The following is a 26,657-nucleotide window of genomic DNA, read 5'->3' on the forward strand; positions in this document are numbered from 1 at the left end:
AAAATATCATGTCAATTACTGCCCATTTCCTTCTTTATTGAGAGGTTTTCTTTCAGTTTCTGCATTTGGGGAAAAATTGTGTCACAGGCACTTTAATGGGGTTTAATTAGTTGCCTTTATTTAGTAAAATGATATTTAAGGAAATATTAAAATAATATTTAAGGAAATATTACTTTGAACAAAACCAATAACCTACTTGGATAAATGTTTCTTAACTGGTGTTTAATTAGCCATCACATTTAGTAAAATAATATTTAGGGAAATATCATTTTCCTAGTTTGGAAACTAACAGTCTTTCTAGATAAAGGATCTTTAACTGGCCCTCACAAAGCCCATGGACTGATAAGATAGCAGTGAGGCATATGTTAACTAAGCCGTTAACAGTTGGAGAAGACAGGAAACTTATAGCTTGCTCCTAGTTGCACACGTATCTTTAAAATACCACTAATTAAAGGACTAAAATGCATCAGCATTAATGGCGCGTTATTGAAAGGTGCAGAGGTTCACACAGGCCTTTGTGTACAGTTCAGAGTCCATGTTCATGTTTTACTTCATGGCTGGGGTCCCAATAAGAGAGAGTTGGAATCAGCCCTAAATTAGGTAGATGTTATAAACAACTTACATGGATTTTACAAACTATCATTGTAAATGAATGCTTATGTGTGCTGGGACAAGATGTAGCCCGAGACATTACAAACTTTGCATACTGTAGCTACTGTAAACACAGAGATATTCAAATGCTTGGTAGAATACTCGGAAACTGTAGTTCAACCAGCAAAAAACAAGAAGTCACTCCATGGAGGCCGTTGATGATGCCTATAGGGGGTGCACAGGCTAAAGGCACATCAGGGGGATTAATATTAGAACAAATAAATTAGTTCACCCCCCCAAGAAGCCACCCATCCCTTGATGTTCCAGCTTGTAATTCGTTACTAACTGTGCTATTCATTAGAATTATTCAATCTGCGTTTAACAAGGACACCTCAAAACAATGTTGATTTGTTGTATATCCAGAGCTCATAACTTGTTCTTAGTATGGGGGTGGGGCACTAATGGCACTAATCACCCATTTACAGGTTCTTTCAGCAAGGCGGTTGCAGTTATTAGCTCTAAAGAAAAATCATCTTTTGCTGCACATTGTGTTTTAATATTGGCCCATTCAGTTGCATTGCATGAGAACCCAGATGAAATATGAAAATTCCCATAAAGCTGGATCAACTTGGGGTCAACTGCGACAGTCCCGATTAGGTGGCCTGCCCCCTGTTGCTATAGGAACCCTGCTGTGATCAGCAGTTGAATGGGTATGGGCAGCACATAGCTCCTTGCTGTGTTGACCTCCCAGATGGAGGCCTGTAGCAGCATCTTTTGGTTTAAACAAATCCTGAACTGTGTTTGTATTGTTTATGCAAAGAGGAAAAAAGTTGACTTACTGGAAACTAATAATTTCATTGCACTGTATGAGATTTAGCTGTTTTTTTATTAGTTTTGTGATTCTAAAACCTTTTCAAGAGTTTGACGGGCTGATTGTACCAAAGTCTCTTTTTTTGGTAGAGTCTAACTGATACTGGCTCAATGGGACTACGAAACATTTGTAGGACATAAAAAATAACCTTGATTCCTCATACCGTCAATACGTAGTGTGTTCAATACTTGTTTTGATCCGTCTAAACCTTAGTGTATTTGTGCATCAGTTGTCTTTACCAAAACTAAAACATTTAAACCTTATGAGCTTTTGACTTTTTAGATTGGCTGGTTGCAGTGTCATTTTAACTGGGATGTTTGTAATTACACAGGGAGAGGCATCTGTAAAGAAACACCTCCTGAATGAATAAAAAGGAACCAAACAGTAGAGTGGGGGTAGCATAGCTCTACGTATAGGGTAAATATAAACACTGTAAATATAAACCATATCATTAAGCTGTTGGATCTGTGCTCATGAACAGATTTAACTGTGATTAATCATAGTGCAGCAGTGACGTGTGACGTCTTAAACACATGTTGGCCTGTTGACGACATGAGACATCTGTGCTGTAAGAACATGACCCATTACTCATTAAGGAGAGTCTGATGTTGACCTCTCTAGGTCCTTTTGCATACTGTTAAAGGCTTTGATTGATATTTCTCTACATGGTTTTAAAGATCTCTTTAAATAACACACAATTTATTCAATTTTACTTGAGAATTTAAGAAAAAGACAAATCAGAGTTCCCCAAAAAAATCTAGATGATCGCCGTGACTTTTTAGAAAAATATTCTGTGATGAGACAAAACTGGAACCTTTTTAATAGGTGCTAAGGAGCTGAAACAAAAAGCCAAGCTCTCTATTAACCGGTCCATTTACTTTCTGCCCCTCCCCTATGGACATGAGATATGCATCAGGACCGATTTGACCACACGCAGGATTTAAGAGGCTGAAATTAGCTTCTTCCGCTGAGTAGCTGAACTCAGCCTCATAGATAAGGAAATGAGCTCTGCCATCCAGGGCTAATAGAGCTATGGTGGAGTCATATGAGGTGGTATGGAAATCTAATTAGGATGCTTCCCTTTGGAAGTTTCCAGGCATGTCAAACTGGGAGGTGACCCTGAGGAAGACCCAGAACCCCTTATAGGGACTATGTATCCCTTCTGGTCTGGGAACTCCTTGGGATCCTTCAGGTATAGCTGGAGGGTGATACTGGCAAAAGATATGTCTGGATTTCCCTCAAAGAACTTATCCTAGACACGATTTTGGATAGACAGACGATGATGGAAGAATGAATCAATACATGTGTGATAGTTATTCTTTAGACAATTTTACAATAAAAATTGTAAATGGATTAAAATTTAGGCTCTTGTAATTTGTTGATCTCTACTTGTTTGTCTGAAGTTTTTCAGTTTTTCAATCTGTGTTGCAGTGTTTGTCTTTTAATGTATTTTTATTTTTTCTGTAAAACACTTTGTAATATCATGTGTATGAATGGCGCTATAAAAAAACTTGCCTTGCCTAATAGTGTATGTTTTGTCATATGTTTTAAGGTTTGTCAAGTTTAATATTAATGCAAATTTATGTTGCATTTTTAAAAAGGGTTGTATTACCACAGGACACCATGCGACCTGCTAAAAACACGTCTGGAGATGTCTACTTTTCAGCATGATGAGTTTCAATAGCAGCTTGTTTTAAACACAAAGATACTGTTTTTTTTTTTGGAGCAGATAAGGCAGACTTAATAAACTCCTCAGTGAAGGAAAGAGCCTCCTCAAAGATACAATGGGGTAATATTTAATTCTGGTTATTTTAATTTGATCTATAAAGAACTGGAAGAAATGTTATCTCAGGGCATTTCACAGACTCAACATACAGGTTCAAATCCAATTGAAGTTTCTCTGTTGCTGCGCTGGAGAAAGGCACTTAATGGACACCTGTAACAGACAGGCAGACAGACAGAGACAGATAACTGCAAAAAGCTATAATTATAGTGTTACAGCTCCCCAGTTTCCAGCAGCAGTAAAAATATAATGTGTTTGGAATATTTTACTAAGACCTATGAAGGTCATCAAAGTGACAGGGTTTGTTATGGGATAGTTTTTGAGCTTGAATTTAACCAAATGCCCATTAGCACAAAAACACACATCGTCTCCATGTGGAAACAACAAGCAGTAAATGTGGAAAACTAGATTACTGACAAAAAAGCGCAAGTATAGGAAAACCTCTTTTCTGAAAAGAAAAAGTCAGACTTCAAGCCAAACTGGATTTCAAATTACCAAATCAAGCAGAAGAAACCGCAGATTTTTTGTTCACAACATAAAGATTTTGTAGCCAATACTTGCAGTAGGTAATATACAAGTTAGAACACTGCAGAGTACTTCTAGCCACAACATACAGGTCCTTCTCAAAAAATTAGCATATTGTGATAAATTTCATTATTTTCCATAATGTCATGATGAAAATTTAACATTCATATATTTTAGATTCATTGCACACTAACTGAAATATTTCAGGTCTTTTATTGTCTTAATACGGATGATTTTGGCATACAGCTCATAAAAACCCAAAATTCCTATCTCACAAAATTAGCATATCATTAAAAGGGTCTCTAAACGAGCTATGAACCTAATCATCTGAATCAACGAGTTAACTCTAAACACCTGCAAAAGATTCCTGAGGCCTTTAAAACTCCCAGCCTGGTTCATCACTCAAAACCCCAATCATGGGCAAGACTGCTGACCTGACTGCTGTCCAGAAGGCCACTATTGACACCCTCAAGCAAGAGGGTAAGACACAGAAATAAATTTCTGAATGAATAGGCTGTTCCCAGAGTGCTGTATCAAGGCACCTCAGTGGGAAGTCTGTGGGAAGGAAAAAGTGTGGCAGAAAACGCTGCACAATGAGAAGAGGTGACCGGACCCTGAGGAAGATTGTGGAGAAGGGCCGATTCCAGACCTTGGGGGACCTGCGGAAGCAGTGGACTGAGTCTGGAGTAGAAACATCCAGAGCCATCGTGCACAGGCATGTGCAGGAAATGGGCTACAGGTGCGGCATTCCCCAGGTCAAGCCACTTTTGAACCAGAAACAGCGGCAGAAGCGCCTGACCTGGGCTACAGAGAAGCAGCACTGGACTGTTGCTCAGTGCTCCAAAGTACTTTTTTCGGATGAAAGCAAATTCTGCATGTCATTCGGAAATCAAGGTGCCAGAGTCTGGAGGAAGACTGGGGAGAAGGAAATGCCAAAATGCCAGAAGTCCAGTGTCAAGTACCCACAGTCAGTGATGGTCTGGGGTGCCGTGTCAGCTGCTGGTGTTGGTCCACTGTGTTTTATCAAGGGCAGGGTCAATGCAGCTAGCTATCAGGAGATTTTGGAGCACTTCATGCTTCCATCTGCTGAAAAGCTTTATGGATATGAAGATTTCATTTTTCAGCACGACCTGGCACCTGCTCACAGTGCCAAAACCACTGGTAAATGGTTTACTGACCATGGTATCACTGTGCTCAATTGGCCTGCCAACTCTCCTGACCTGAACCCCATAGAGAATCTGTGGGATATTGTGAAGAGAACGTTGAGAGACTCAAGACCCAACACTCTGGATGAGCTAAAGGCCGCTATCAAAGCATTCTGATTGCCTCCATGCCACGCCGCATTGAAGCAGTCATTTCTGCCAAAGGATTCCCGACCAAGTATTGAGTGCATAACTGTACATGATTATTTGAAGGTTGACGTTTTTTGTATTAAAAACACTTTTCTTTTATTGGTCGGATGAAATATGCTAATTTTGTGAGATAGGAATTTTGGGTTTTCATGAGCTGTATGCCAAAATCATCCGTATTAAGACAATAAAAGACCTGAAATATATCAGTTAGTGTGCAATGAATCTAAAATATATGATTACATTTTCATCATGACATTATGGAAAATAATGAAATGTATCACAATATGCTAATATTTTGAGAAGGACCTGTATACTGTTTACTGTGCATTCACTTGACCTCTACTTGTACAGCAAGCACAGCAGATAGACAATGACATTAGAACAATAAGACTTCTGTGCAAACAAGATGTCTCACTTTAAACTAAACTATAAATGTGTGTGTCTGGGTCAGATGCATTTTTGGTCCAACCAAGTTTGTTATTCATGTAGTGAAATAAAGAGGTGGGTAGTGAAGCCTGACATTGTATTTAAATAAGACTAGCGTTACTTCAAAATATTAGTGAAGTAGAAGTAAAAATTACAGAGCACTAAAACTGTTACTAGAAATAAATTTTGTTTCAAGCAGTTACTGACTGTCACTAAAAAAAACCCCAGCTTCTGCCTCTGATCTGCACTTTAAGGTATATTTAGCTGGTTTCATACAACACTTTCATAGTTTTCACATATTTCTCAATTCACGACAAACTCTCAAAAACAAACTACTTTAGTCTAATATCACATGCAGCTACCGTTCAATCAGAACTACAGATGTTTTCCCTCCCTGAAGCGTGCAACTCTCACAGAGCATCTCTGCTTTCACAGCTCCTGACAGACCTCTGGTGGAAATAACAAGCTGTTGCCTCTCCTTATGTCTGTGTCTGTGTTCAGCCTGTTGATGTTGGCACGCAGTCAAACATTTTCAGTTTACCTGCAATCTGATCTGCTGTTAATTGTCTGGAAAAAAAACCAGATAACACCGGGCAGGCAGAAGTAAACACCTTTGATTTATGTGTTTTGCTTTTAAATTGTGCCATTTGTCCTGTGCTTGAGAGATAATGGGACAATCTGTGACTTGCTTTCTAACCCGATATGTGCAATAAATTACTTTAGTTACATCCTGTCAGGACTTTCAGACTGTTATTACTGTGATCAGTCTGCACTTGGTATGACCTGAAGAAGCTTCAAAAGAAAGGTCATAGTATTTACCAAGGTGTTATAGATTTAAATAATATTACTTCAGCAGTAATATAGAGACTGTCAGTGAAGTTTGTTATTAAAGGGGTTTATGGCAGAGGCTACAGTCTTTGTAGTGATGTAAATCAAATGAAATCAAAAGATATCTCATTACTTTGTAACTTTTTAAAATTTAGCTGTTAAACATCTGCAGATGTGGCCAATAGTTTTGGCTGTGATAAATCTGCTTTGCAAATGTTGCAAGTTTCACTTTGGGGGCCAGTAATGATATAGATAAAACATTCCTTTTTTCAGAATGAACTCTCTATTACTGTCAGAGCTGGCACGAGAAAACTAGGACATGGAACCGGCAGACGTATAACAGAAGAATCCAGCATGGAACAATGAAGAAGCAGGAGCCTAAATACTGTGGCAAGGGTGGAAAATTACAAAGGAACCAGGTGATCTAATCAGGGGCTGTGGAACAGCTGTGGCAGAATAAGAGCAGGAAAACTGAGGGAGGGAGATTTAACACAAAGGGACCTGAACTAAGACTCTACAAAACAAAATGGAAAAAAGCCTGAAACTAACATAAGAGAATAAACCAAAATGCAAACAGAAAGGAACAGAAGAAACAATTAAGAAACCAAACACAAAGGAAAGAGCTGATATATACGGAAGAGTATTAGGGTCCCTGGAAAAAAAAAGCACAATTCTGACTTTCATGTAGATGGGCACCTGGAAGCAACTGGGAGCAACCAGGTTTAATGACAGTGATGTAATCTGTGCAAGAGGACAACTAACTTTCTGCAGGAACATGTCGGATTTAGGTGACTTTTTACGTGGCCCCCGAAGGATGAATAAATGAACAATTTATTTCACACACAGAACCTCAGTGTCGACACAAACAGTATATATATGTATATACAGGGGTTGGACAATGAAACTGAAACACCTGTCATTTTAGTGTGGGAGGTTTCATGTCTAAATTGGACCAGCCTGGTAGCCAGTCTTCATTGATTGCACTTTGCACCAGTAAGAGCAGAGTGTGAAGGTTCAATTAGCAGGGTAAGAGCAGTTTTGCTCAAAATATTTAATGCACACAACATTATGGGTGACATAAGAGTTCAAAAGAGGACAAATTGTTGGTGCACGTCTTACTGGCGCATCTGTGACCAAGACAGCAAGTCTTTGTGATGTATCAAGAGCCACGGTATCCAGGGTAATGTCAGCATACCACCAAGAAGGACGAACCACATCCAACAGGATTAACTGTGGACTCAAGAGGAAGCTGCCTGAAACGGATGTTTGGGTGCTAACCCGGATTGTATCCGAAAAACATAAAACCACGGCTGCCCAAATCACGACAGAATTAAATGTGCACCTCAACTCTCCTGTTTCCACCAGAACTGTCCGTCAGGAGCTCCACAGGGTCAATATACACGGCCGGGCTGCTATAGCCAAACCTTTGGTCACTCATGCCAATGCCAAACGTCAGTTTCAATGGTGCAAGGAGCACAAATCTTGGGCTGTGGACAATGTGAAACATGTATTGTTCTCTGATGAGTCCACCTTTACTGTTTTCCCCACATCCAGGAGAGTTACGGTGTGGAGAAGCCCCAAAGAAGCGTACCACCCAGACTGTTACATGCCCAGAGTGAAGCATGGGGGTGGATCAGTGATGGTTTGGGCTACCATATCATGGCATTCCCTTGGGCCAATACTTGTGCTAGATGGGCGCGTCACTGCCAAGGACTACCGAACCATTCTTGAGGACCATGTGCATCCAATGGTTCAAACATTGTATCCTGAAGGCGGTGCCGTGTATCAGGATGACAATGCACCAATACACACAGCAAGACTGGTGAAAGATTGGTTTGATGAACATGAAAGTGAAGTTGAACATCTCCCATGGTCTGCACAGTCACCAGATCTAAATATTATTGAGCCACTTTGGGGTGTTTTGGAGGAACGAGTCAGGAAACATTTTCCCCAAGGTTCACACTGTTAAGAAGTGGACTGAGGAATCAAAGCAGACACTACAGGCCTGCTTTGAATGCACAGACTGGACTGTTTTTGAAACCTCAGTCACTGACCTAAACCAACTAACTGATGTGGTGACATCATACATCAGTTTCTGTGAGGACATGTGTGTGCAGACCAAGACCTTCTGCACCTTTGGGAATAACAAGCCATGGTTTACTCCACACCTCAGGAATCTGCGCAGGGAAAAGGAAGAAGCTCACAGCAGTGGAGATTGGGCGCGGTACAGGCAGGCCAGGAACAGACTTACAAAGGACATCAAAGCAGCCAAGAGAAGCTACAGTACAGAAACCTGACTGCCTATAGGAGCCCCCCCATCCTGAACAGAATCGTCTCCTGGCCAACCGTCTGAATGGCTTCTACTGCAGACATGACAAGAAGCCATTCACACCTCAAATCATCCCCTCTACATCCCATTCAGGAACAAATTTGGCCCGTAAAACAAACAACCCACTACCTTCAGATCCTCTGCCTGCACTAAAGATCTCCGAGGAAGATGTAAACAGGCTCTTTCAGCGCATGAAAACAAAGAAAGCTGGAGGACCTGATAACGTCTCCCATCATGCCTGAAAGCCTGTGCAAATCAACTCGCTCCGATCTTCACAAGGATCTTCAACAAGTCACTGGAGAAATGTGAGGTCCCCTCCTGCCTCAAACGATCCACCATCATCCCGGTGCCCGAGAAACCCACCATCCTAGGATTAAATGACTACAGGCCTGTAGCCCTGACGTCTGTGGTCATGAAATACTTTTAGCGGCTGGTGTTGAAGCACCTGAAAGACATCACAGGCCTCCTGCTGGACCCCCTGCAGTTTGCTTACCGAGCAAACAGGTCGGCAGATGATGCTGTTAACTTAGGTCTACATTTCATCCTTCAACACCTCGACCACCCAGGGACGTACGCCAGGATCCTGTTTGTAGACTTCAGCTCGGCCTTCAACACCATCATACCAGACATCCTCCACCAGAAGCTCAACCAGCTCAACGTCCCAGCCTCCACCTGTCAGTGGATCAACAGCTTCCTGACAGACTGACAGCAGCAGGTGAGACTGGGGAGCATCTTTTCCCGAACCAGATCAATAAGTACTGGTGCCCCCCAGGGGTGTGTTCTATCCCCACTACTCTTCTCCCTGTACACAAATGACTGCACCTCATCGGACTCGTCCGTGAAACTCCTTAAGTTTGCAGATGACACCACTGTCATTGGACTGATCCAGGACGGTGATGAGTCTGCATACAGACAGCAGGTGGATCGGCTGGTACACTGGTGTAGTCAGAACTACCTTGAACTCAACCCAGTCAAGACTGTGGAAATGGTGGTGGACTTTCGGAGAACACCATCCCCATACACCCCCCTCACCATCCTCAACAACACTGTACCGGCCGTGGACCACTTCAGGTTCTTAGGAACCACCATCTCTGAGGACCTGAGATGGTCTTCACACATAGACACTGTTCGAAAGAAGGCCCAGCAGAGACTGTACTTCCTGAGGCAACTCAAGAAGTTCAACCTTCCACAGGAGCTGCTGGTCATCTTCTACACTGCCATCATTCAGTCTGCCCTGTCTTCATCCATCTCAGTGTGGTTTGGCTCATCCACAAAACAGGACAGGTCCAGACTGCAACGAATAATCAGGACTGCAGAGAGAATAATCAGAGCTGACCTTCCCTCCATCCAGGACTTATACAGGTCTAGGGTCAAGAAAAGAGCTGCTAAAATCTCTGCAGACCCCACACACCCTGCACATAAACTGTTCAGAGCTTTACCTTCAGGTGGCGCTACAGAGCACTGTTCACTAAAACCAGCTGCCACAGAGACAGTTTTTTCCCCCAGGCTGTTTATGGTCCCCTTTTTCTTAGGCCTTAGGTTCTGTTGTTTTTCCTGTTCCTTCCAGATTCCTCTGTTTCCTCTATCTTCTGGTTATTCTAGATTTCTTATGTTTTGGTTATTTTACCGTAGTCTCCTGTTCTGCTTGGGTTTGTGTTTCTCCTTATTGGTTAATCTGTTCCACCTGTCCCTTCGGCCTCCCTGTCTCCTTGCTGCACCTGTTCTGTGTTTTTTGATTATCTGTCCTTTGTTCTTCTCTCACATCCTGCTGTATATTAATTGGTCTGTGCTCTTTGTTCCCTGCTGGTTCCTTGTTGTTGATAATTTTCACTCGGTTCTGCCCGCTCACTAGACCAGGACTTTGTTCTCTGTTTGCTTCGTTCCTGCAAGGAGTACACATGTAAGTTTTGGATTAATTGTGTTCGTACCTGCAGTGTTTTCATTTTTGCTCTTTTGGAATCCTTAAAATAAAGTTGAAGACTGTTTTTGAAAAGCCGCATCCAGAACCTTGTCTGCATATTGGTCCACACCAAAACCGCAACATGACATTAGGAACCAGCCAGATGGACCACGCGGACAAAGGTGTGTTTACTCTGTGGGAGTACCTGAGACGGCAAGCGGAGAAGAGCTCTCGTCAGGCTGCAGAGAATTATTAAAGGGGCTGATTCTACAGAGCCTCAGCCGGCCGTTGCCGCCGGGTCTACAGAACCTCAGCCGGCCGTCGCCGCCGGGTCTACAGAGCCTCAGCCGGCCGCCACCGCAGGGTCTACAGAGCCTCAGCCGGCCGCCGTCGCCGGGTCTACAGAGCCTCAGCCGGCCACCGTCGCCGGGTCTACAGAGCCTCAGCCGGCCGTCGCTGCCGGGTCTACAGAACCTCAGCCGGCTGTCGCCGCCAGGTCTACAGAACCTTGTCTAATCCGGGAGAAGCCCGTGGGCGGGCTGCCTCCACTTCCTCGCCTGATCCGAGAGGAGCCCGTGAGTGGGCTGCCTCCACTTCCTCGCCTGATCCGGGAGGAGCCCGTGAGTGGGCTGCCTCCACTTCCTCGCCTGATCCGGGAGGAGCCCGTGAGTGGGCTGCCTCCACTTCCTCGCCTGATCCGGGAGGAGCCCGTGAGTGGGCTGCCTCCACTTCCTCGCCTGATCCGGGAGGAGCCAGTGAGTGGGCTGCCTCCATTTCCTCGCCTGATCCCGGAGGAGCCTGCGGGCGGGCTGCCTCCACAACCAGGTCCGGAACACCTTTTGGTTTTTCTTTGGGGGGTGCTCCTGGCTTTACAGCCTGGCATACACACACAGCCGGACACACAACCTGACACAGACCCACATCACACACAGCCTGACACACAGCCGGACATACACACACAGAATGACACACAGCATGCCGGACATACACACACAGCTGGACATACACACACAGCTGGACATACACACACAGCTGGACATACACACACAGCTGGACATACACACACAGCCTGACATACACACACAGCCTGACACACAGCCTGACATACACCCACATCACACACAGCCTGACACACAACCTGACATACACCCACATCACACACAGCCTGACACACAGCCTGACATACACCCACATCACACACAGCCTGACATACACCCACATCACACACAGCCTGACATACACCCACATCACACACAGCCTGCCTCCAGGTCTGACACGCCAGACACACAGCCTGACACACCACAGCCAGACACGCAAGACACACCAGAGACTGGCATGACACACCCAGACACGGTTCCTGGAAGGCCATCCACCCTGCTTCGCCGACCTCTAGATCTCCCGCCTGAGCCCAAGTCACCGCCATGGTTCTGGCCACATCGCAGACCACAAGGGACCTCGCGTGGATTCCTCTGGCCTCGTCGCCGGCCTCCTGACCGCCTGCGTCTCCGACGCTGGCTTCTCCGCTGCCGGCCTCCTGACTGCCTGGGTTTCCGCAGCTGGCTTCTGAAACCTAAGAACGCGTGTCTCGCCCTAGGTGGATTGTTTTGTTTTGGACCCTGGTACTTCGTTCTGTTTGGACTTGTTTTGTTTTTGGACTCTGGCCCACCTTTTGAGGCCCCCTCCACCCACCCTGGTTGGTTTGTTCTGTTTTGGACTCTGCATTGAACCTTTTGGTCGTCTGGAATCCGACCATTGAGGGGGGGTACTGTCAGGATGTGAGATTTTGGACTTTGTTTGTGGTTTGGTGTTTTGTTTTACTAGATGCTCTTGTTTGAAGTTTTGTATTCTTGTTCATCGCTTTTTGTGTTCTGACAATTCTGGTTTTCCTTTTGCCTCCCAGTCTGTTCTCCTCTCATCATTAGTTTTCCTCTTTTAGTTGTTAATTACTCAGTTCTTGTTCCCTTTACATTCATGGTCCCTCTTAGCTCTGTTTCTTCTGTTTATCTTTATTCTCCAGTTCCTCCTTTAACAGGTTAGCTTTAGTTACTGTTTACTTTTATTCTAGTCATCATTTCTCCTGCTTCATTCTCATTTTGTTCTTTCAGTGTTTGCTTTTGTAGTCAGGCTTTTTTTATGGTCCCCTTTTTCTTAGGCCTTAGGTTCTGTTGTTTTTCCTGTTCCTTCCAGATTCCTCTGTTTCCTCTATCTTCTGGTTATTCTAGATTTCTTATGTTTTGGTTATTTTACCGTAGTCTCCTGTTCTGCTTGGGTTTGTGTTTCTCCTTATTGGTTAATCTGTTCCACCTGTCCCTTCGGCCTCCCTGTCTCCTTGCTGCACCTGTTCTGTGTTTTTTGATTATCTGTCCTTTGTTCTTCTCTCACATCCTGCTGTATATTAATTGGTCTGTGCTCTTTGTTCCCTGCTGGTTCCTTGTTGTTGATCATTTTCACTCTGTTCTGCCCGCTCACTAGACCAGGACTTTGTTCTCTGTTTGCTTCGTTCCTGTAAGGAGTACACATGTAAGTTTTGGATTAATCATGTTCGTACCTGCAGTACTTTCATTTTTGTTCTTTTGGAATCCTTAAAATAAAGTTGAAGACTGTTTTTGAAAAGCCGCATCCAGAACCCTGTCTGCATATTGGTCCACACCAAAACCGCAACAGGACATTTATGTCCAGAGAAGTCACTTTCTTTTCCAGAAATAAATTAATTGATAATACATCAATGTTTAAATATCTCTCAATCAAACATTTTACAGGGATGTCCTAATATTTTTACAACCTTAGCTTTTCATTTGATTGTCAAAGAAGTACTTGTTTATTATTTATTCGATTTGTGCAATACACTGGTAGCAAAACAGGCCTTCAGCATGATGCTACTGCCACCATTCTTGACCCGGTGGTTCCTGGGTGTTCTTTGGCTTAAAAGACTCAACTTGAGCAGCATTTTGCCTTAGTGTTGTTTTCCTTACAGTGGTTTTCTGTGTCTTACAGGATCCACTTTTTAAATTTTACTTTTCGTTTTTAAATCATTACATGGTCATGCCCCCTCCTACCCATCTGAGCTGCTTTGTAGTCATGCTCCAAAAAACCATGAGGTCTAGCATACAACAAATGCTATCCATTCCAAGGCCTAATCTTATTTCTCAAGGAGACCAAGCCTTTGCTGTGGTAGGTCCCAAACTTTGAAAAAGTCTCTCTTTAAAATTAAATCTGCGCAAACTCTGGAGCATTTTAAATCACTATTGAAGACTAATATTTTTGAACTGGCCTTCAGTACACTTTGACTTGTTGTATTCCTTTAGAATCCAAGACCCTCATCTGAGTGTTGATATTGGACCTGAGCTTCTGGAGGAACGTTTTGTTCTTTCAGTTGTCTTAAATTTTTTTATTGTCTTTCATTTCTTCTTAATTCTCTCTTATCTTAATTGCTTCACCCTCATGCCTTTTATCTTTCTAGCTGCTATTGTTTGTTTAAATAGCCGTTTGTGCAGCTTCAGTTGTTGGAAACGTGCTATCTAAATAAATCTGACCTTGACCCAAAATATGACTTGTCAGATCTTTTGAGTAGCTCAGTCTTCACTGCGGACAGTGACACTTTGGTTTCAGTACTTTCCAGTTCATGACAGACCTGGTGGTTCTTGGGTTGTTCCTGAAAACCATCCCTTCACAAGGGGTTGGAGCCTTTATCCAAACTTCATCCAAACTTGTGGTGACACAGCAAGATGTCTTGTACTTATGTACTAAACATGAACAGTTGATCTTAGACTGTGCAGGTGTTAACAAATGGCTCCAAAAATTGTTTTGGAAATTGTGTAAATATACTATTCTTCTTAGATTTTCATTGACTTCCTTTGACTTTCCTACTTTCCTATTGTTCTCAGCATAGATAAATCAAAACTGTAGTTTCCACCAAATCCTGTTTGGTCTGCAAAGAGCAGCTTAAGCTGCAGGGCTTCAGCACCACTTATTAAAACTACAAGGCTTTTCTGTAAAATCAATTGAACGGACTTTAGATACATTTTTGTAGAATATATCATTGTTTTATTTAGTTTTACTGAACAACTTTAATTGCTGTAAAGTTATTTAATCAAAATAAAATCTCCCCTCACAATATATAAGCTTTCTTCCACACATGCCTCGGTTTTCCACTTTATTTCCGTGTTTCGTTAAAACTTACTCTTGAGATGTTTATCTGTATTTTGAGCCACATGCAAGAACACTACAAAGATTTCAGGAAAATCTGTCAATGACAGTTTGTCACAACATGCATGCTTTTGCAGTACTGCTTAGAACATCAACAACTCAGGTTCTGAGTTGTTCTGTAGTAGTACTCAACAAGCACTAGAGAGAGCCAGATATTCAATAATGAAATTTCTGCCTGCCTGTAAACGGACAGCAACAATTCTTCATTGTATAGTGCATCGTGGGACCTTTTTTTTTTCTCTCCAAGAAATATGTAAACCACCTGAAATAGAAACAGAACTCACTCATTCCTGACCAACCACAGTTTCCTTTGTGTGGCATGCATGTCTAATTAGGATTTTTACAAATTTATTTTTATATTTTTGGTTATTTTGGTAACACTCCAAAATTCAGGCATGCTAGTATTCAGATTGAATCATCAATAACCAGTCACTTTATCTGTCCTAACATCTACAAATACATACCAGGCACTTTATTCAGTACACTTGTTCAAATGGTTGTTAATGCAATTAGTAATTCAGACAATCAAATGGCAGCATGGACCTGTGGAGAATGAGGAGGGAAGGAGATTTAAGAGACTTTGAATGTGGCCTTGTTGTTGGTATCAGACAGACTGGCCTAAGTGCTTCAAAAACTGCTGATATACTGGAATTTTCACACACAACCATCTTTCTGGTTTACAGAGAGTGGTCTAAAAAAAGAAAGTAACCAGTGAGTGGCAGTTGTGTGGACAAAATGCTGGGTTGTTGTCTGGGCAGAGGAGGACAATGGACAGAATATTATCTCTGATCCTACAACAGGGGGAACCTTTGAGAAGATGGGCAACATCAGCAGAAGACCACAACCAGGTGTCTATCAGCTAAGAACAGGAAGCTGTGGCTGCAGTTCACACTGAGTCACTAGATATGGACAAAAACAAGATGGAAAAACATTGCCTGGTCTGACAAATTTCAGTGGAAACATTCAGATGGAAGGGTTACTTTGGTGTAAACATGAAAGAATGGAGCCATCCTGCCTTGTATCAACAGTTCAGACTGATGGTGGTGGTCTATTGGTGTGGAGGAAATGCCCTTGGTACACTTTGGGCCCCTCAGTACCGACTGAGTATTATTTAAACACCACAGTCATCCTGAATGCTGTTGTTGACCACAGCGCACCCATCTTCTGAAGGCAACTTCCAGCAGGATAGTATACCAAGTCACCAAGCTCAAATGACCTCAAACTGTTTTTTTGAACTTGATAATGAGTTTACTGTGCTCCAATGGCTTCCACAGTCACCAGATCTTAATTCAAAAGAGCACCTTCGGGATGAGGTGGATGTCCAAGTGACGAATTTGCAGCTACTATGTGATGCTATCATTTCAAGATGGACCAAAATCTCAAAAATGTTTCTGACATGTTGAATCTTTGATATAAATGATTAAAGGAGTCCTGAAGACAAAAGGTGGGCAAACCCAATACCAATGAGACGTACCTAATAAAGTGCATGGAAAATGTATATCTTCTAAGATCGGATGTGCCATAGAGAGAATTTTAACTGCAAATCATCAGAAAACCATCAGTGTTTGATAGCAGTTTATTTTCAATATACACTTCATTTGAAAAATATAAATTCTACAATAAACCATTTCACCTGTTCTAGAAAGACTCATAAGTTAATTTAAAAATAAAGTGTCAGTATTCCATTCTCTCAGATCATGTTCCAGGTTTCTACCAGACAAGCTTAAAGACTGTGACATAATTTGAACTAATAACTCCACACAGGAAACCTCCAGAGCGTAAAGTTTCCTCTCGCAGGTTAAAAACACAGATGGGAAGTGTGAAAGATATCAATACATGCTGACACAGGGTAAACCTGGAATCCATGGTGTTGTGTTGATGGATCAAAAAGTCTAAGATGGTGGCTTATTTATCAAACTTCCATCTTTACAGCGTTAATAAAACAGATAGGACTTCCTGTTGTAGATTGTAGATTGTTGAAGATTAAACCCAAAAAAGAAGAAAGTTCTTCACTTCTAAAGCTTTGTACTGTGGTTGAAGGATAACCTTGGTTTATATCAGCCTGCTGCATTCCCCATTAATGCAGCTTGTTAATTGACTGTGCACCTTTCAGCACAGGTCTGTAGATTTAAAAATTCACCAATTGTCTTCAAGATGCAAAAACATTCAGTACATGATTTGGGTTTAAACTGCCAAGTTAACAGTTATCTGAGCATTTGTTTTCTGTGGGATGCTACATTATAGTAACCAACAAAAAGAACCATGTCAATGGGAAATACACCAGGTAGATTTACAGCAAATCCATCTTCAATTACAAACCAAAAGTACTTTGATCTAAAAGGCTACATTCTTTAACTGTGGAAACTCTGTAGAGCTAATATGACATTTGCACAAGGTTCCAAAAAACAAAGAAAAGTATTGAATTTATTTTTAGAAATACCCAGATCTTTGCAAGACAAAGAAAGTTTCCGTACCACGGTTTTACTCATCAGGACATGACATATTTACTAAACAAAGTTAAAATGGAAAAGATGTGTCTGAAAAACAAAGTAAACCCTTGCTGCCTCCAAAGTATTTAAAATAGACATGGTTCTAATTAAATGTAACTGATCATCATCACAGTCAACATCTCTATAAAAGCAGGAGTTTTGTAAGTTAGCACCACTGGAACATACAGGTCAATACCAAGATGTAAAGACATCAGCAATGATCTTGCAGAAGAAGCTATAGCTGTCCATCAATTTTGGAAGGATTATGAAGCAATTTCCAAACAATCTGAAGTCCATCATTCTCCAGAGAAAAGATCATTCCCAATTGAAAAACATTTTAGACAGCTACCAATCTTTCCATTTGTGGATGTCCCAGAAAATTCACCCCAAGCTCAGATAAATAAAAAAAAGACAGAACAGGTATGCGCCATTTGCAAGGGCTGCCAGGAGAAATACTCTTCTCTCTAAAAATGTATGACTTAGATGTCCAAAATAGCATCTAAAACACCAACAAGACCTCTGGAGCATCAATATTTAGACAGATGAGCCTAAAATAATGTAGGGGTTATGATTTTAGCTTGTGTTACAGCCACCGGACCAGAACACCTAGCAGTTGGGTTAGTCAGTATCCATTCAGACCCAATTAGGCAATCAGGCTGACAGCTGAGAGGCTGATAAAGTTAGATGGGAAACAACCACTGAAAGTAAAGCCCAGAGGATATTTTGTCCTGATATATAAAACCCTAGAATTGAAAAAAGGTGTACTGTCTTCTTCTTCTTTACCATTACTATGTCTGTAGTCTTCACATTAAATAGGTCCAAAAATGGAAACAAAATGTGTAGGAACCCTGTTCGTATGTTCTGTCATATTTTAGCTGGATTTAACTTAATACCCACAGCTACCAAAATGCAGCCTAGAAAATGAGATAAAATTTGAAGTGTTTTTTTTCTTATTTTGATCACCTAAAAATATTATTTAATGTAGAAAACAAATGATTTAACAACCCATGATTCAGGTGACAGCTGAGAAAAACCCACATTGTCCTGCTGTGAAAATAATCTGTCATGAACTTAATTTCCACATCACAATGTTTCCATCACTATTTCAGTCTAAATCGATCCATTATAGGCCACTTAGGTAAAGGAGTTTGTGCAGCACAATCATTTATTTATATGATATGCATTGCCATTTAGAGTTAATTTGGCTGAGGAAGGTTGGATGATTATGTTGATCTTCTACCCACATCATAGAAAAATACATAGGAAATGCGACCGACATGTACACATCATCATCAAGATGTTAAATAAAAAAGATTAAAACAAAAGCTTGGAAGAAAAGGTGTGAAAATATTTGATTAGAAACAAGGTGAAGCGATCAGATCTGCGTCAGTTAAGTGCTCAGAAAACCACACACGAATGTGCTCTATTCATTTACGGTTAATTATCTTATATCTCTACTTTACTTTCTTTACAAACTATGATACAGCAGATTTCTTAAATTATTGCAACTCAATGAAAAGATAGAAAAAATATGAACATTTCAAGAGTCATTTGTTCATAATAAGATTGAAATCTAAAACAAGAGGTAGAACTATAAAAACGTCATCTTCCTGCAACAGGAAAACGTTAGAGTAATTCTGTTTATATAAAAAAAATCTGAAAGGTCATAATTGTATATATATATATATATATATATATATATATATATATATATATATATATATATATATATATAGGGTTAGGGTTATATCAAAATAATTTTGATATATATATATATATATATATATATATATATATATAAGAATGCAAAAAGAGATGGGATGGCACTCCATGGTTAGTGAGAGCGCTGCAGCATTTACTGTGATGAGAGACATGTGGCAGGAGTTGCATAGATCAGTAAGAAGTTATACAGGTCCTTCTCAAAAAATTAGCATATTGTGATAAAGTTCATTATTTTCCATAATGTAATGATGAAAATTTAACATTCATATATTTTAGATTCATTGCACACTAACTGAAATATTTCAGGTCTTTTATTGTCTTAATACGGATGATTTTGGCATACAGCTCATGAAAACCCAAAATTCCTATCTCACAAAATTAGCATATCATTAAAAGGGTCTCTAAACGAGCTATGAACCTCATCATCTGAATCAACGAGTTAACTCTAAACACCTGCAAAAGATTCCTGAGGCCTTTAAAACTCCCAGCCTGGTTCATCACTCAAAACCCCAATCATGGGTAAGACTGCCGACCTGACTGCTGTCCAGAAGGCCACTATTGACACCCTCAAGCAAGAGGGTAAGACACAGAAAGACATTTCTGAATGAATAGGCTGTTCCCAGAGTGCTGTATCAAGGCACCTCAGTGGGAAGTCTGTGGGAAGGAAAAAGTGTGGCAGAAAACGCTGCACAACGAGAAGAGGTGACCGGACCCTGAGGAAGATTGTGGAGAAGGGCTGATTCCAGACCTTGGGGAACCTGTGGAAGCAGTGGACTGAGTCTGGAGTAGAAACATCCAGAGCCACCGTGCACAGGCGTGTGCAGGAAATGGGCTACAGGTGCCGCATTCCCCAGACCTGGGCTACAGAGAAGCAGCACTGGACTGTTGCTCAGTGGTCCAAAGTACTTTTTTCGGATGAAAGCAAATTCTGCATGTCATTCGGAAATCAAGGTGCCAGAGTCTGGAGGAAGACTGGGGAGAAGGAAATGACAAAATGCCAGAAGTCCAGTGTCAAGTACCCACAGTCAGTGATGGTCTGGGGTGCCGTGTCAGCTGCTGGTGTTGGTCCACTGTGTTTTATCAAGGGCAGGGTCAATGCAGCTAGCTATCAGGAGATTTTGGAGCACTTCATGCTTCCATCTGCTGAAAAGCTTTATGGAGATGAAGATTTCATTTTTCAGCACGACCTGGCACCTGCTCACAGTGCCAAAACCACTGATAAATGGTTTACTGACCATGGTATCACTGTGCTCAATTGGCCTGCCAACTCTCCTGACCTGAACCCCATAGAGAATCTGTGGGATATTGTGAAGAGAACGTTGAGAGACTCAAGACCCAACACTCTGGATGAGCTAAAGGCCGCTATCGAAGCATCCTGGGCCTCCATAAGACCTCAGCAGTACCACAGGCTGATTGCCTCCATGCCACGCCGCATTGAAGCAGTCATTTCTGCCAAAGGATTCTCGACCAAGTATTGAGTGCATAACTGTACATGATTATTTGAAGGTTGACGTTTTTTGTGTTAAAAACACTTTTCTTTTATCGGTCGGATGAAATATGCTAATTTTGTGAGATAGGAATTTTGGGTTTTTATGAGCTGTATGCCAAAATCATCCGTATTAAGACAATAAAAGACCTGAAATATTTCAGTTAGTGTGCAATGAATCTAAAATATATGAATGTTAAATTTTCATCATTACATTATAGAAAATAATGAACTTTATCACAATATGCTAATATTTTGAGAAGGACCTGTATGTAATTGAGTGAGACCGTTACCTGTGAAGTTGTGAGAAAAATACCAACATGGTGAAGTCAGAAGTACTTACAGCTCATTATTTCAACAAAATATCCCTTTTTCAGTCCCAGCGATTCAAAACAAAGTCTTAAAATCATGGAAGAAACAAATGTTAAGACTAAATTTAAGTGGGTAAAAGACAGGAATCTGTATGTTGGTCCTCTAAAGAGATGTTTCAGACCCCCGGCCTCTCCAGTAAAACGTGTCTTCATCTTCAGGGTCCATGTCTATCCTGATCTGAGGCACTGATTTCAGCGGGGTCCTCTCAGGGCTGAAACAAAGAAACATCTGCTGTCAGGACACAGAGTACCTCCTCTTGAATAAAGGTGGATCTTTACTGATCATACACTCTTTTTTAATTCTAGGATGTCACATAATAAGGCTAAAGTAACTTGATCTGGTCCATATTTGAGTACAAAAAACATACAACACCACACACCACAACGTCATTATTGTCATAAAGAAAATAAACCCATAATGGAAAAACTAAGTGACAAAAACTAAGTACATCTCATGTACAGCTTGTAAAACTACCTTTAGCAGTGAAGACCCTCAGTAGATGTTTTCTGATTGACTTTGTCAGTCGCTCACATTGTGTTGGAGGAATTTTGGCCTATTCTTCTTTACTGCAAAGTTTCACTGTTTTCCTTCAAACTTCGGTTGTCAGCAGCTGCAAAGCAAGCCCATATCACCTCTGCACAACCGTACTGGACAGTTATTTTAAAATGCGTCCTCAGATATGATGCGTTAGGTTTTCTCATTTCATTGCATTACAGCCAAAGATCTTTGTCTTTGTTCTCAACTGTCCAAAAACATTTTTACATAACCATCGTGGTTCATCCATATACAATTTTGCAAACTTTGCAAACGTTGTTTTGCCATATTCTTTCTTTAGATGAGAAGGGGCTTTTCCCAGATACACTTCAAAACAAGCCAAACTTGTTTTGATGGGTCTTCTTCAAGCCTGTCATAAGCTTTACCATTCAATGTGATAACTGAAGCATTTTGCACTTTCTCTGACCATTGCACTGTCTAACCTTTGGTCGAACTTGCTGGTTCCTCCACTCATGAGTGAGATTGTCTTAAATGTTTTAATCTTGTAAATAATTTTTCTCACGGTAGAATCAAAGTAGTTAGAAGCAGCTCTTGTGTGATTTTTCTACACTTGAAGTAAAGAGTAGATCCTTTTATTTTGTCCTTGGACCTGGTTGTTTATTTTCATACTGACAAAAAACTGATGTGTTCCTTGTGTAGCAGATGCCTGTGAATGTTTTTCACATTTTGATAAATCAAGTTCAACAAGGAAAACTTAGTAATCTGATAAAAAACAAATCAATTGACTAATAAGGTTTTTAATTCTACACAAATCATTAAGATTAAATCAACAACTCAGCATTTAGCAAGTACTAGATGAATCCCTGCTGAGAAGAGTTAATGATTACATCCATCTAACAAATAATTATCCACACGACACAGCATGTAAAGCCAAGAGGAGATCAGTGAAATGGGAAATCTGTTTCATTATCTTTGGAAATAATTTTGATTTAGGGAGTATCTCGCTGATTATGTGCAACAGAGAATATATCCTACAGAATACTGAATATGTGGTTTGGTGTAATTTAATCCCCGACCTACAATTATATGATTTCTCAGAGGTCTCTGTACCTGGGGTCATCAGAGTTGGAAGCAATTTGGCTTCACTTTCAGCCAGATAGGATTACCTTCAAACAATCCAACGTTCATACAAGGTTCAACGACACTGAAATGGCTAAAGAAACGCAAAGGTTTTGGTCTCTTATTTTAAGAATTTAATTAAAGTTTTAGACAAACACACAATATTACATTTCCGACTGGGAAATAGTTGGCGATGATCTGGAGTCAGTTTCTTTCACACAACAATACAAATGCAACCTTTTCTAAAGGGCAGTTCACCACAGTCAGAGAATATGGATTAAGATGTGGGAAATTTCCAGGAACCAATTCCCTTCACAAACACCACTATATTGGACATAATGTTTCTTTATTGTGTTATGTTTTTACCCTACTTACTATATAAACAGTCACAACTCTCATAAAACTACATTTGACTACATTTATCTTATCTGTAGCGCTTAACCTATACTCCAGGTGCTCCTACTTGATGGACATAAATTGATCATAAGCAAGTGTGGCCACCTATACATAAAAATGAGTTTGAGGAGTTTTGCTGCTCTGGAGCACATGCCCGGAAGGAAAGACATCAGCAATGACTTCAGGGAAGCTACTTTTGATGCCCATCAATCTGGAAATAATTTAACATGTTACAGTTCATCATTCTACAGTGAGGAAGATTATTCAAAAGGGGGAAAAAAACAAACACAAAACAAAGTTATCTTGCTGATATTCTTATCTGGAAGTGGGCATCCCAGCTAATTCAGCCTAAAGTCAGACTGCAATGCTCAGAGACAGAAGAAAACCCCGAAGCAGCATCTCAGACTCTGCAGACATCAATTAATTTGTTATATGTTAAAGCTCATGATAGGATGATTAAAAAAGAACAAATATGACTTGATTTAAAAGAGTTCCTTCTCTCTCTGAAAAGAATATTCTCAGCACTAATTAGGTGTGCTAAGTTAAATGTACCACAGACCTCTGGAACGTCATTTGACAGAAGATGTTTGGCCATAATGCATAGCACAAAGCCAAACACAGCATCACAACTGCTAAGCATAGTGGTGGAGGGTTAATGGTTCGGGCTTGTTTTACAACCACAGGGCCTGGGAATACTAACTGATCTATAACTCATCAATACTAAACTCATCCACAGATAAACGTATTTTGGAGTGCCCCACACTTTAAGGAACCAATGGTATCTAGGTCAGTCCTTAAAAAAAAAAAAAAACAGTCTGGAGAGGGTCTTTTTGGTGAAGCGCTGCAAGTTCATTGACAACGTCTACAGACATGGCGTGACGGCTGTTGATCTGCTTCTTATTGAAAAATTAACTTAGCCTTAGTTTAGCTAATTAGCCAATCTGACCTTTAAAGATCAGGCCAATATTATGCGTTAGCCATCCAGTGACCTTTTACAAACATCACTGCCACTGAGTCAAAAGAAGAGTCAGCTGCAGCTGGGTTGTTTTTGCTGCCTGTCTACCAGCTTATCTTCTCCATTCTGTGTTATTCTGTTGGGTTCCTGTTACTTTCTTCTCACCTGGATAAGTAGCTGTCCTGGTAGAAGCGAAGCTGCTCAGCACGATGTGTGTCGATCAAGGAATGACCGGGGCTTTTCTCCTGAGGGAAAGAGGGAGGATAAACAGTTGTATTAAGTAGGGAGATACTTAATGCAAAGAGTTCATTCATTGACCCTGAAGACTGAAGGACTGTGAAGGTTTTCATTCCTAACAAACATGCAACAACTACAATCGCTTTCAGCCTGAGAGGAGAAACGAGAAAGTTAGTTTCTAATTGAGTTTTAAAACCTGCTGATTTATGTGCAGCTTTAGCAGCTTGTTTCTTTGAAATCTGGGGATCAATTTCAGAAAAATGTTGATTTATGATTAGAGTTTTATAAATAACCAATTAAGCGCATTTTCTCCAGGCAAATGCTTTTGAATGTAAAAGAAATAGTCTTGAGTCACCTCTCATTTCTTGAAGCTTCGCTTTGTTTCTAATCTTTTCAAGAAACTAAAAATGCTAGCTAGTTTCACCAATCATCATTTAAATCCTTTATTACTAAATAATGAGTTATTAGAGTTTGAATTTATGGTGGATTTTCTTTAATCCGAAAAAGGTCACAATTATACATACAGGCTCAAACACATACATATACCCCCACTAATACCTACATTTATGTGTTTTCTTTATGCTATATTACAATTAACAATTTCTGCCTTATTTAAAATCTGACTGACAGGAAAGACAGCATTTTATATAGGTGGTACAGTTGTTAGCTCTGTTGCCTTGCAGCAAGATCTGCATGGAGTTTGCATGCTCTCCCTGTGCATGCATGGGTCATCTTTGCACCCCTGGAGTTCAAAAGAATACCTGTTAGGTTAATTGGTCTCTCTAAATGTATCTTAACAGTAGGTGTGTGTGTTCATGGTTGTTCGTCCTGTGTGTCTCTGTGTTGCCCTGTAATGGACTGGCAACCTGTCCAGGAGGACCAATGACTGCTGGAAATAGGCACCAGCCCCATTGTGATCTGGAAGGGATAAAAGCAGGTGTGGCAACTGATGCATGGTTTTAAGTAAATCAATCACTTATCTCCAGAGGGAGCAAAAGGCTGCAGCTCGTCTTTTAACTGGCACTCGGACGTTTGAGCACATTGACCCCTTTTAGCTTCATTTCACTGGCTGCCCGTTCCTTTTAGGATTCATTTGCTTTCAAGCCCTCCAGGGCCCTGCCTCATCCTATTGTTCTGTGCTATTGCAGCTTTATACACCTACCCGCTCTCACAGGTCAGCTGATCAGCTGCTCCGGAATGTACCTCGGACTGAGCATAAACTTAGAGGAGAACATGCTTTGGCTGTAGAAGCTCCCAAATTGTGGAATAATCTGGCCTTGGAAATTAGACAGGAATATTTTAAATCCATTCTGAAAACCCTTGTTTTCACGGTGGCCTTTGACACCTTGTGAAATGTTGGTTTTAGTTGTTTTTAGTTGATTTCATGCAGTTTTGTGTGTGTGTATATTGTTTTTACTGAATACTGTTAAATGTTTCTTTGTTTTATTAGTTATTTCAACTGTAAAGTACATTGGCCCAATGCTGGTTGTTTAAAGCGCTTTATAAATAAAGTTGGATTCAATTGGATCGAATATAAAGAAACAGCAAAGTCTGGTTGCTTGGAAAAAAAGCACAATGAAATGAGAGGTGGATTGGGACTCATTCTGCATGTCACCTTTTAACAGAGAAAATACTCCCCTGCAAAATAAGCATTTATAAGCACACACAAGTCAAGCAAGAAAATAAAATAAAAGATTGTGAAACAATTAAGACACACCATAACCCGTAGCCGTGAGTAAATTTCATGCATTTAAAAAACATTATTAACATGCTGTCACAGTGAAAGAAAAGAGTGGAAAGCAAAAACCCAGCAGTGGTTTGAAGACAGGACACTGTTAGAAACATCCAGTGAGAAAGCAGAGCGAAGATAAGACAAAGTCAAGAAGAGGAGGACATTCTTCCCTCCAGTTTTGTGGCGATTGGGGTTTACTCACTGTCAGAGGCCTTATCGCCTAAGAAGGGCTCCTGCTCCATCATGTCCATGGGAATTTTAATACCGGGAACCTTCTCATTGTAAGGATAGTCGGACTGTTGGAGAGAGGAAACACATCTTGAGACAGGAACTCGCTGTTGTCAGTTTGTGTCCATCAACCGCAAATGGTTTTAATTGACATCGAATTATTACCTAACGAACCATTGACACCATCTCCAAATGTCTTCTAAAAACTGCCCTTTTAACAACATTTAGGGACGATACATTCCCATGCTCCTGGTCATCAAATGATCCCTAGCTGTAACAAAGTCCTTTATAGCTACAAGGACGTTGGACCAAACTGGGGTCAAACGAAGAGACAACATCAGAACTGACTTGTGGGTAATACCTCATCGTTTTCAGTCTGTTTCAGAGGATGTTTTTATTGTGTTTAATGATTCACCACATAAATCTAAAATTTAGCCGCTCAAGCTATAAAAACAACAAGGTACTGGCCTGTGAAGGACTGGTGAAGTACACCTGAGAACCGCGACCATACAAAATGAAACTGAACCTACCACCCCAAAGACAACTGGCCAAACCAGAACCTTAATCAATATGATCAACAGTAAATCCAGCTGTTAATGACCTGGGACATATTGC

General features: G+C 40.9%; 1 protein-coding gene across 3 annotated transcripts in view; it reads right to left on the reverse strand.

The window, feature by feature from the left end:
- Positions 1–20,891: 20,891 nt before the first annotated feature.
- slc4a4a (solute carrier family 4 member 4a) overlaps positions 20,892–26,657 on the reverse strand; it is an 85,666-nt gene continuing 79,900 nt past the window's right edge. For all 3 annotated transcript variants that reach the window (XM_047382226.1, XM_047382228.1, XM_047382227.1), the window contains 2 exons: positions 24,011–24,090; positions 20,892–21,091 (listed from right to left, as the gene is read on the reverse strand). In XM_047382226.1, the coding sequence (XP_047238182.1) occupies positions 20,983–21,091; positions 24,011–24,090 (189 nt within the window). In that variant the 3' untranslated portion in view covers positions 20,892–20,982. The remainder of the gene's footprint in view (positions 21,092–24,010; positions 24,091–26,657) is intronic.

This window comes from Girardinichthys multiradiatus, chromosome 12 (assembly GCF_021462225.1).
Source record: "Girardinichthys multiradiatus isolate DD_20200921_A chromosome 12, DD_fGirMul_XY1, whole genome shotgun sequence".
NCBI classification, from domain to species: Eukaryota; Metazoa; Chordata; class Actinopteri; order Cyprinodontiformes; family Goodeidae; genus Girardinichthys; species Girardinichthys multiradiatus.